A 12,726-nucleotide genomic window follows, 5' to 3' on the forward strand; every position below is an offset into this window, starting at 1 on the left:
CATAACAAATAGCATATTAAACACCAGATTGTGGTTCCACAGGTTTTTAAAATAACTACCAGTATTTGGTGGGGAGGGGGTGGAATCGATGAAACAAACATACATATTTGGGGTACTACTGCCCACATCCTGTTTTCAACAGTACAAAACGGAATTTCTTTTTTAGCTGCATTCCTCTCTTTCATCAATTTTCATCAGCAATGACAAAAAAATGAGACACGAGGGCATCCCACACTCATTTTAGATCCGAAGGTGTCTTTATTTTCATATGATCTCACTCATATCACTATCTCCTTTGACATATTCCATGTGTGGCATTTCAACATTGACAGAGAGGGGCACTCGTGTGTGTGTTCTTGGAACTACATACACTACTATCTTGTTTAAATTTCTCACATTTTAGGCATCCAGCTGAGGCCTTGGATGGATCATGTTCCACTGAAATGGGCACAGGGGTATAAGAATAGTCATTTTTAGTGTGGTGACAAAGTAGTTGAACAGGAGAAGAGGATGCGGCTACTTGTGGAGGGAGGGCAGTGGGGGTGGTGGGTTGAACATCTGCAGTGAAGCTGATTGGTTACTCTGTCTCATCACATCTTGACTAAAATAAAGATTTAGAAATTAGTTTGACATTGCCATAGTTCATCAGCTGAAAATACGACATTAACATACTCCCAGAAATAGCAATACATTCAGTATTCACTGAATTAAGTAGCCTACCCATCCCCATCTACAATTGTTTTCATCAATGAAAAAATGATACTATAGCACATTCAATTACATTATTATTGTAGACTATAGACTACTCCTGTATCTGTTTGAATGTTAAATGACGAGACAGAGGCATTGATGCGAGTAACCAGTCTTGTTCAGTACATCACAACACATCCGGGTATCTCAAGCACCCAGGTAAAACACAAGAGTTGCAGTAATCAACATTTACCAACAGATGGCATCACTGTGCCATCTGTTGGTAAATTAGCATTGAGTCAATCAAAACGAACAAATTCATATAACGACACTTCCTGACCAAACATCCACAGCATGACGGTATACCCAGGGAATTATTTCAGAATAGGGCAGAATGCTTCAGGAAACAGTGCTTCGACTGGAAAAGTATGCCGGCTCGCAAGGCATTGTTGTCATTTTATAAAAGGTGATGATAAACAGAAATAAGGGAGTACTATCTCATAGTAGTATATGTGAGTTTCTCTTTTAAACAATCCTCTGGCATTGTACACAGCTAATAGCTAACGTTAGCCAAAGCAAGTTAGCTAATCCACGAACGTGCGTGTGCTTGGCCAGTGAGCCATTCCTGTAAAACATTGAGTTGAAAGCTAGCGCGATGACACGCTCTATGAAAGGAGGGAGCTGTGTAAAGACCCTGGGTTTATAAGAGCAGATAGTGACTCTGCCCCTTGAGCATGCTTTTGGGGCACAGTTGATAGACCGCAAAAAGCATGCTCAAGTGGCACAGTCGATATCCGCGCTTATAAACCCAGGGTTGTTACAATATAATACATAATTAATTAGAGACTGGTTTGCAAAAATAGGTGTTTTCCTCTGACTGGGATCCAGATCGTCTTCCCGGATTCAAACAATAACAAATAGGAGCAACACAGACAGAGCCCGCTACTTTTTGCAGGAAGTGGTGAAACAGGCTCATGACACAAAACATAACTTACAGAAACTTAAATACATGTGGGTTATAGACCACACATTGGAAGAAATGAAAGTTGGTCAGGGTTTCTCAATTCGAAAGTAGGGCTTGTCACATGGTTCGGTTTGAAGTTTTGACTGAAAATGTAACTAAAGGAATAGAAACTTAAGGGCTCATTTGCAGAGAAAGTGAATGTAAAAACAGCAGTGTGACAAACTATCACCAACCAAATAATTTGTAAATCTTTTACATATTACCTTCAGTTCAGGGGCAAAGTGTTGTATGCGTTTGTGTTACTTGGCTTCCTGTCCCATTTTTATTTGTCCCTTCATCACTCATTAGGATGCAATACTGTGTATATTCTGTGTATGCTTTGCACATGTTAAATTTTGTTCTATTGGACAAATACATTTACATTTCAGTCATTTAGCTGACATTATTATCCAGAGTGACTTACAGGAACAACTAGGGTGAAGTGTTTAAATTCACTTTACTTTTTGTCCAGAAATATACAATTATTGTTATTTGATTACATGGGTGGTCAGATTTCTTGAGTGCTCATGCCATCTCTGGGAGAAATATTATTAGATTATTCTAAATCTCAATGATCCTTGTTGGATCGAGAACAGAAGAGAAAACTCCCATTTATTGTGAAACTGCAGAAATCTTCACCCATTAGAGAAGACAGGTTTGTGTCAGAACAGATATATTTGAGACAAGTTCAAGACTTTTAGCTATAAGTCTTGGAAACATGGAGACCACACCTTTTAGTGTAATGTATTGAAAAGTATACAAACACTTACAAGACCAATACACGTTAGTCAGCAGGAATTTAATCATGCATCATTTACCATGCCAAGAAGTCTATGTGAGTGATAGTCACATCCTGCTGTGATCAATAAACTAAATAAATAGAGAAAGAGAAAGAAAGTAGTTAACGTTCGGGAGGAACGCGTTGAACCAGGTGCAGGTCAAATTGAAGCACTTGGGAGCAGAATATGCCATGAGCAGGGGGTGGAGCTCATCACAAATCAGCTACTACAGTGGAGAGATCTAACAAACCTGAGTCAGATACATACTGTATGTTAACTTTTTATGGCTGGGGGCAGTATTGAGTAGCTTGGATGATTAAGGTGCCCAGATTAAACTGCCTGCTACTCAATCCCAGAAGCTAAAATATGCATATTATTAGTAGTTGTGGATAGAAAACACTCCGAAGCTTCTAAAACTGTTTGAATGATGTCTGTCAGTATAACAGAACTAATATGGCAGGCAAAAACCTGAGAAAAAATCCAACCAGGAAGTTGGAAATCTGAGGTAGGTAGGTTTGCCTATCCAATATACAGTGTCTTTGGGGTCATATTGCACATCCTAAGGCTTTCGCTAGATGTCAACAGTCTTTAGAACCTTGTTTGATGCTTCTACTGTGAAGAATGAGGGAAGGAGAGCTCTTTGAGTCAGGTGTCTGGCATGAGCTGATCACGCTCGCTCCCGTGAGAGCGACCTGTGTTCCATCGCATTTCTGAAGACAAAGGAATTCTCCGGTTGAAATATTATTGAATATTTATGTTAAAAACATCCCAAAGATTGATTCTATACATCGTTTGACATGTTTCTACAAACTGTAATGAATTTTTTTGACTTTTCGTCTGACCTCCGCGTCATCAATTTGGATTTTGGAACTAAACACGCAAACAAAAAGGAGGTATTTGGACATAAATTATGGACGTTATCGAACAAAACAAACATTTATTGTGGAACTGGGATACCTGGGAGTGCATTCTGATGAAGATCATCAAAGGTAAGTGAATATTTATAATACTATTTCTGACTTCTGTTGACTCCACAACATGGTGGCTTGTTTGGGCTCTGAGCGCTGTACTCAGATTATAGCATGGTGTGCTTTTTCCGTAAAGTTTTTTGGAGATCTGACACAGCAGTTGCATTAACTTCACTAGGGTATTTGGGACGCTAGACCCACCTCTTCAACAGCCAGTGAAACTGCAGGGTGCCAAATTCAAATGAACAGAAATCCCGTAATTAAAATTCCTCAAACATACAAGTATTTGACACCATTTTAAAGATACACTTGTTGTAAATCCAGCCACAATGTCCCATTTCAAAAAGGCTTTACGATGAAAGCACACCAAACGATTATGTTAGGTCAGAGCCAAGTCTCAGAAAAACACAGCCATTTTTCCAGCCAAAGAGAGGAGTCACAAAAAGCAGAAATAGAGATAAAATGAATCACTAACCTTTGATGATCTTCATCAGATGACACAATACATGTATGTTTTATTCGGTAAAATTCATATTTATATCCAAAAATCTGACACAAGTAATTTTTCCAACAATTGTTTACAGACAGATTATTTCACTTATAATTCCCTGTATCACAATTCCAGTGGGTCAGAAGTTTACATACACTAAATTGACTGTGCCTTTAAACAGCTTGGAAAATTCCAGAAAATTATGTCATGGCTTTAGAAGCTTCTGTTAGGCTAATTTACATAATTTGAGTCAATTGGAGGTGTACAATAATACGCAAGTATAAACACCATGGGACCACGCAGCTATCATACCGCTTAGGAAGGAGACGCGTTCTGTCTCCTAGGGATGAACGCACTTTGGTGCGAAAAGTGCAAATCAATCCCAGAACAACAGCAAAGGGCCTTGTAAAGATGCTGGAGGAAACTGGTACAAAATTATCTATATCCACAGTGAAACGAGTCCTATATCGACATAACTTGAAAGGCCGCTCAGCAAGGAAGAAGCCACTGCTCCAAAACCGGCATAAAAAAGCCAGACTACGGTTTGCAACGGCACATGGGGACAAAGATCGTACTTTTTGGAGAAATGTCCTGTGGTCTGATGAAACAAATAGAACTGTTTGGCCATAATGACCATCATTATGTTTGAAGGAAAAAGGGGGAGGCTTGCAAGCTGAAGAACACCATCCCAACCTTGAAGCACGGGGGTGGCAGCATCATGTTGTGGGGGTGCTTTGCTGCAGGAGGTACTGGTGCATTTCACAAAATAGATGGCATCATGAGGGAGGAAAATTATGTGGATATATTGAAGCAACATCTTAAGACATCAGTCAGGATGTTAAAGCTTGGTCGCAAATGCGTCTTCCAAATGAACAATGACCCCAAGCATACTTCCAAAGTTGTGGCAAAATGGCTTATGGACAACAAAGACAAGGTATTGGAGTGTCCATCACAAAGCCCTTACCTCCTATAGAAAAATTGTGGGCAGAACTGAAAAAGTGTGTGCGAGCAAGGAGGCCTACAAACCTGACTCAGTTACACCAGCTCTGTCAGGAGGAATGGGCCAAAATTCACCCAATTTATTGTGGGAAGCTTGTGGAAGGCTACCTGAAACAATTGACCCAAGTTTAAACAATTTAAAGGCAATGCTACCAAATACTAATTGAGTGTATGTAAACTTCTGACCCACTGGGAATGTGATGAAAGAAATAAAAGCTGAAATAAATCACTCAACTATTATTCTGACATTTCACATTCTTAAAATAAAGTGGTGATCCTAACTAACCTAAGACGGGTAATTTTTACTAGGATTAAATGTCAGGAATGGTGAAAAACTGATTTTAAATGTATTTGGCTAAGGTGTTTGAAAACTCCCGACTTCAATTGTATGTCTGTATTTCATTTTCAATAAATTGTAATAAATGTCTAAAAACATGTTTTCACTTTGTCATTATGGGGTATTGTGGATTGATATAATATATTGAATCAATTTTGAATTCAGGCTGTAACACAGCAAAATCTGAATCAGTCAAGGTTCACTAGACTTACTACTGTGTTTCCTGTCTGGATGATGAACACATCAAAATCAAATCAAATGTATTTGTCACATACACATGGTCCACAGCTGTCAGCCTCAAGGCACAAGGCAAAAAGCCTATAGGCGGCTTTGTTTCCATACATGGGCATAACCATGCTCAGGGAGACGGGTATGCAGACCACTTGCAAAAATAGTTACAAAAAACAGATTTAAGTTGACACAGAAGGCAGACCACAACCAGATGCTGCAAACAGTGATTGTGTCAATATGAGGCAGAGATGTTGAGAACTTACTTGTTGTGTGTATGTTTTCATGGAAGCTTTTATTAACATTCTGAGAACGAATATGATAGGTTATTTGAAAGTAATTCAATAATGTCCTGTGAAAATGTTTCAAAAATACTTTTAATAACACTGCTAGCTTCGGTTAATGGTTTTGAACTCCAATCAAAAATTGGACACATGGAAAATAGTTTGGTTATGCATTGTTCACTCAAAAAAAATGTATATAAAGTTTTCTTAATGTTCTGAGAACATGACTTTAAATAGAGCCATGAGTAAAACCTGCCAAAACCGTGATGCCTAAGTACTGAAATTCTAACAGAAGAACTTTCTTAACATTCTCTGAACGTTCTGAGACATTATTTTAAATAGAACCACGATGAAATGTGTAGGAAATGTTATGCTGAAGTACTGAAATTCTAACAGAAGAACTTTCTTAACATTCTCTGAACGTTCTGAGACATTATTTTAAATAGAACCACGATGAAATGTGTAGGAAATGTTATGCTGAAGTACTAAAATTCCCACAGAAGAACGTTGTTTCTTAACTTTCTTGTAACAATCTGAGAACATTACTTTAAAGGTGCACTATGCAAAAAGGCAGAAAATAATGTTAATTTGACATTTATTTTGAAATTATGAAGGTTTTGCAGAACACCAAGCAGTGAAAAAAGTTAATGAATTTTAATTACAGGATGTAAAACCACAAACGAATATGAAAATTCAAAACATTACCACGTTCTATAAATGGTCTGTGTTCGGCAAACAGAACACTGTATTCAAACCACACCTCTAAATGATAACAGATAAATGCTGTAACTCGACACACCCTATATCATTTCACCTCCTCCAGCTCCAAGTCAAAATGCACCTTATTGTACCCATCCTCGTGAGCGTGCTTCTTCCCAAAGGTAAGAGGACTATTTAGGTTATAGCTTACGGTTATTAGTCTATTATCTCATCTCCTTGATCATTTATAAAAAATAATTTAAAATAATCGGATGCTGTAACTTTTCACCTTCTCAGCATATTCACTCAAATGCTTTGAGTGCATACCAGGAGAATCAGAAGCATGCACCAACAAGCAGACTGACTGTCTTTATCCAGCCCAATGTGGAAGCTCGCGGATCATATCCTATGCGGGTAAATTAATGGCGGGTTAATTTAGGTCATACATTTGAGCCTAACGATAAAACAAATATTTAGGTTACATTTTTAACGTTTTTTAACCTGTATGTTTTTTTGCTTGCCTCGACCTCTTCTTTCCATTTCCAGGTGATATAAAATTATTGGATATCAACGCGAAGTCTTGCGCGGTGTCTGCTGAGTGTCTCAGTGCATCAGTGAACTTCGGAATCGCGCGCACAACGATCGCCAGCAAATGCTGCAATACGGACCTCTGCAACTCCCAAAGCGTCCCTGGTAACTATCTCAATGAGAATTATAGGCTCTTAGTTTATAATAAATGCTACTATTAAAACCTTTAAATTTAATAGCATGTTGAAAGGATGAATTGAAATGAATCATTTTAATTGATAGTTCCATGAGGAAAGTTTGAGTTGATCAACTAGAGTATGTCAATTATTAAATTGGTACGTCTCCCTAAAATGAAATACAACCAACCGATGTATTTAGCGTAATTATTTAACGGCTGCCACGTGTTTTCAACATAGAGGAAGATTAATAATTTAAATAGGCTCCGTGGCGATTTTAGCATGTAAATCTTGGTGGGGCAAGCAGTCACTACACAACAACTCCAAACAATACATTAATTGCACTATAAGGGTGACCACAAACTGTTAGGTCTACATAAAGCCAGCGGAGCCTTGTCTGGCAGGGAAACAGTCCATCAGCCTCATTTAATGCCTTTAAAAAAAACATAGTTAATAAAGCTGACTTGCTTAAACAAATGTGATTCCTACTGACAATTGAGATGTACAAACTATGGCATAAGGGGTCGACAAGCAGATAATTTTGATTAAGACATTAATGAGCGAGCCAGGACTGACATAGTCAATATAACTAGTTGTTCAGTACTTTTGAAATGTACAGGGACAGAATTCAGAACATGGGCCATTCTTACAGTGTTTTACCTGTACACCAAGTCAGCACCATATGATAAATAAAGGGGGCATGTAAGCAGACACAATTTCTCTTCATTATTTCTCTTCATATGACATATGGCAAGGATTTTGAAAGTAAGATGATGACATGATCAGTCCAATCAAAGGTACTGTACATATAACATGATTTGACATCATTTTTTTCTGTGGCCAATGACCTTGAGCCTTATTGGAAGGGCACTACTAATGTAATTCTATGGCAGGAGCCAAAGGGCTTCAATTTTCTATGTCTACCCTTACTACTTGGCCGTGACGTAGTGTCCCCATGAGTGACAGAACACTGAGCCAATCATTGCTGGCTTGCCCCACCACCATAGAAAGCACTGATCTAGGCTGAAACACCTGCATTTTGGAGCTGATTTACTAAAGAAAACAAAAACGAGATCATGTTTGTAGGTGGCTTTATTAACTTAATGATATATATATATATTTTTTACATTGTTTGCAAACTGATATGTTACTCGTATTAATGCCAAAATAACATGCAACTTTTTTTTTTACAAATTTATTTCCTACGTTGCTTTTTTGCAAAAAATGTGGGGCTCAAATTTATTTTCTGAATAACAGGTTGCAACTGAATAGGCTATTATAAGGAATAGAATTCATCTATTTTTATTTTGGTTTGTGGTGAGCTGGGAGTGAAAAGTGCAATCACCTATCCTTTAGAGTCCACTAAAGGCCTTCCTAATGGCAAGACATGCTTCACCTGTACCGGAACGGACTGCACGAGCACTCTGAGCTGCTTGGGAGACGAGGACCGCTGCATCTCAACAACAGGTAGTGTTTCAGATTAACGTTATCTGCACATTTTTTACATTCCTAAAGCCTCTTCCTTTAGTCTCTCAGACTGCTCTCATAGACTAGACATAGTAAACGTAAATCCGGGACACTCAAATTAGTATGACATGTTATGTTTGGTATAGTTACATCAGATAGAAGGTTACGTAAGGCAAAAATGTAAGGAGGGTGGTTGGTTGGAGTGGATGGGTGGGCATATAATGCGAACGTCTAGTAACTCAAAGGTTGCATGTTTGTATCTCATCACCTACAACCTTAGCATTTTAGATACTTAGCAAATACTTAGCATGTTAGCTACCCCTTCCCCCAACCTTTTAGATAACCATAACCGCTAACACTAACCCCTACTGCTAGCTAACGTTAGCATTAGCCACATAGCTAATATTAGCAACAAATATTTTGGAATTAGTAACATATCTTACATTTGGCAATTTGTAACATATCATAGGAATTGTAATTCATAACATATCATACGAAATGGATGATGGATATCCACAAATGAATGCATAAATAAGTATTTTAAATGAGTGTGCACTGCACTGATAAGTTTCCCAATCTCCAAATAAACCTCCAACCGTGGCCTAACTGCAGCAAAAAAATTACTCCATGGCCCAACGTTTTAATTACGACGTGGTGATGTATCTTAGCTGTCAGTGAAACTCCTTAAAAGTGAAACTAACATGTACATTTAGGCATGAATTCCCAATGGTTAAGGATAGGGCTAAACTTAGGTTTATGTAATAATTCTGATTGGTTAAGGTTTGGGAAAGCCTTAAAACAAAAACGAGCTCCTTGCACTGGGATTGAACACACGACCCTCAGAGCCGGAGTTTGCGGCTTAAACACTCTATCCCCCATCACAACACCCTAGCAAGCCTACTAGATGGTAATAGGCACTCACGTTGCCCCTAGTGGATGGGATATCTTCACATTTCACCAGGTGCAAATGTAATCTGGTACCTACAGAATCAGCACCTACCGGAGTATTCCATAGGCTGAAAGTTTTATCCAATGTGCACTTATCAGGAGTTGACTGGACTTGGGAAGCATTGAGTCTTGTGAATAGCAATAACATTTTCTTGTGTGTGCTGCTAGTGAACACGGGTGGCGAGAAGATATCAATGAAGGGATGTGCCTCCAAGAGCATCTGTATGGGAGACGTGTCACAAGCACTGGGGTCCGCCATTGGCATGGAGATGAAGTGCTGCGAGGGCAACCTGTGTAACAACGCCCAGAGCATCGGACTGAGCCTCCTGATCCTGGTGACATCCATGGTCTCTGTCACCCTGTTCTACTGAGAGACACCTTGCCTTCACCACCTCCATCGTAACAGGAGCCTCCCTGTCATTGTCCCCCTCCCCCCCATCTCCCCATGCTACTGCCCCAGTCTCCACTATCTATCTACCTGTTGTGTGTATTAATAATGAATGTTATAGAATAGCCCCTTTCACTGGATACTTCCTTGGGGCGTCACATTATGTAGTGTTAACTCAACCCCTTCACCCCCGCTAGCGTAATGCTGCAGCCACCTGTGGAATGCACTATAGCCATTTAATTTTAGGGACAGCTCTCGCAAAAAAATACACACCCACTACAACCCACACCTACTTCCATCCTACAACCCCTACACACACTCACACCCATCCTCTTCTCTCCTCAAGGCCCTGTGAGTCAGTGAGGCGTTTATGTTTGGCGAGGCATTTGCCAATCTAAGCAAGTGTGGTACATTGCTTCAAATCATTGGCATTGTTAGCTTTCACCTGTTTTTAATGTTCTGAATAACATAAAAGGCTATTGAATCCCATTTTTTACCTAGCAGAAATATACTTGAAATTAAAAATGTCACTGGATGTGTACAGTGTTAATGTGTTTGCTTGATAAACAAGATTAATTCTGTAAATTAAAAAAATATGAAAAGTATATGAATTACTGAATAGTAAGCTGACTCTTTATTCTCACAACCTCCTGCTTCCTAGTTCAATGAGGCAAAGAATAAAAAAAAAAAAATATCCACAATATTCACTACAAGATTTAGTTGAGGTTTAGTGAATGGTTTGTCCCAAATAGAATGCTTTTCTTTTTTTGAAATATTTAGGACTAGTTTATTACTTGCCACCCATTTTAAAACTGACTGCAGCTCTTTGTTATTAAGTGATGCAGTGAATTCACTTGCTGTAGTAGCTGATGTGTTTAATGTTGAGTCATCAGCATACATAGACACACCGGCTTTACTCAGTGCCAGTAGCAGGTCATTAGTAAAGATTGAATAAAGTAAGGGACCTAGAACACTGCTCTATGGAATGCCCTAGTCTACCTGGATTATGCTAGAGTTTTCAATTAAAAAACACCTTCTGGGTTCTGTTAGACAGGTTATTCTCAATCCACGATATAGCAGGGGATGTAAAGCAATAACATATGTTTTTCCAGCAGCAGATTATGATTAAGTCTAACAAAACAGCTCCCACAAGTTTCTTATTATCAATTTATTTCAGCCAATCATCAATAATTTGTGTAAATGCTGTACATGTTAAATGCCCTTCCCTATAAGCGTCACGAATGTCAGCTGTTAATTTGTTTACTGTGAAATAGCACTGTATCTGGTCAAACACTTTTTTTCTCCAAAAGTTTACTAAGGGTTGGTAGCAGACTAGTTGGTCGGCTGTTTGAGCCAGAAAAGAAAGATTTGCTATTCTTGTGTACCGGAATGACTTTTGCTTCCCTACAGACCTGAGGGAACACACTTTCCTGTAGGCTTGGATTGAAGAAATGGCAAATAGGAGTGGCAATATAGTCCACCATCATCCTCAGTAATTTTCCATCCAAGTTGTCAGACCCAGGTTGCTTGTCATTGTTAATAGACACCAATTCATTTTTCACTCGTTCCACACTCACTTTACGGAATTCAAAATGACAATGCTTGTCTTTCATAATTTGGTCAGTTATGAATGGAAGAGTAGGTTCAGAATTTGTTGTTGCTAATCTTGCCAATGAAACAATCCTTAAAGTAGTTGGCAATATCAGTGGGTTTTGTGATGAATGAGCCATCGGATTCAGTGAAGGATGGAGCTGATGTCGCCATTTAGCCCAAAAGTGTTTTACTATCATTCTTTATATATTTATTTTGTTTCATGGTACAGTTTCTTCTTTTTGTTTAGTTTGGTTACATGATTTCTCAATTTACAGTAAGTTTGACAATCTGCCGTGCTGCCAGACTTACTTACCATTTATCTCAGCCATACAAATGTTAAATTCCTCATCAATCCACAGGGATTTAAGGGTTTTTACAGTCATTTTCTTAACGGGTGCATGCTTATTAGTAACTGGAATAAGCAATTTCATGAATGCAGCCGTCTGGTTTCTCCTCATTACACACAACAAACTAGCCAAAGTTATTTAGTTTTTTTTTGTTGTTGTTGTTGTTTTTCCTCATTTATCTACACACAATAACCCATAATGACAAAGCAAAAACAGCTATTTAAAACATTTTAACTAAATAATAAATAATAAATACCTTATTTACATAAGTTATCAGGCCCTTTGCTATGATACTCGAAATTGAGGTCAGGTGCATCCTGTTTCTATTGATTATCCTTGAGTTGTATCTACAACTTGACTGGAGACAACCTGTGGTAAATTCTATTGGTTGGACATGATTTGGAAAGGCACACACCTGTCTATATAAGGTCCCACAGTTGACAGTGCATGTCAGAGCAAAAACCAAGCCATGAGGTCGAAGGAATTGTGCGTAGAGCTCAGGATTGTGTTGAGGCACATATCTGGGGAAGGGTACCAAAATATTTCTGCAGCATTGAATTTCCCCAAGAACACAGTGGCCTCCATCATTCTTCAATGGAAGAAGTTTGGAACCACCAAGACTCTTAATAGAAATTGCCGGCCGGCCAAACTGAGCAATCTGGGGAGAAGGGCCATGGTCAGGGAGGTGACCAATAACCTAATAGTCCCTCTGACAGAACTCCAGAGTTCCTTTGTGGAGATGGGAGAACCTTCCAAAAGGACAACCAGCTCTGCAGCACTCCACCAATCAGGCCTTGAGTGG

At 38.8% G+C, this 12,726-nt stretch overlaps 1 protein-coding gene across 1 annotated transcript; it reads left to right on the plus strand.

Moving 5' to 3' along the window:
- Nucleotides 1-6,501: 6,501 nt before the first annotated feature.
- On the plus strand, nucleotides 6,502-10,587 carry LOC110510776 (urokinase plasminogen activator surface receptor). The gene is made up of 5 exons (XM_021591999.2): nucleotides 6,502-6,659; nucleotides 6,775-6,891; nucleotides 7,024-7,170; nucleotides 8,538-8,648; nucleotides 9,765-10,587. The coding sequence occupies exons 1-5, from the start codon at nucleotides 6,545-6,547 to the stop codon at nucleotides 9,965-9,967; spliced, it is 693 nt and encodes a 230-aa protein (XP_021447674.2). The 5' UTR covers nucleotides 6,502-6,544; the 3' UTR covers nucleotides 9,968-10,587.
- Nucleotides 10,588-12,726: the final 2,139 nt, after the last annotated feature.

This window comes from Oncorhynchus mykiss, chromosome 3 (assembly GCF_013265735.2).
Source record: "Oncorhynchus mykiss isolate Arlee chromosome 3, USDA_OmykA_1.1, whole genome shotgun sequence".
Taxonomy (NCBI): Eukaryota; Metazoa; Chordata; class Actinopteri; order Salmoniformes; family Salmonidae; genus Oncorhynchus; species Oncorhynchus mykiss.

Bases quoted from the DNA above. Each gene is read 5' to 3' on its own strand.
- LOC110510776 (XM_021591999.2), top strand. From the start codon at position 6,545: ATGATAACAGATAAATGCTGTAACTCGACACACCCTATATCATTTCAC. The intron at 7,171-8,537 runs GTAACTATCTCA...CCTATCCTTTAG, and splicing joins CAACTCCCAAAGCGTCCCTG to AGTCCACTAAAGGCCTTCCT. The intron at 8,649-9,764 runs GTAGTGTTTCAG...GTGTGCTGCTAG, and splicing joins CCGCTGCATCTCAACAACAG to TGAACACGGGTGGCGAGAAG.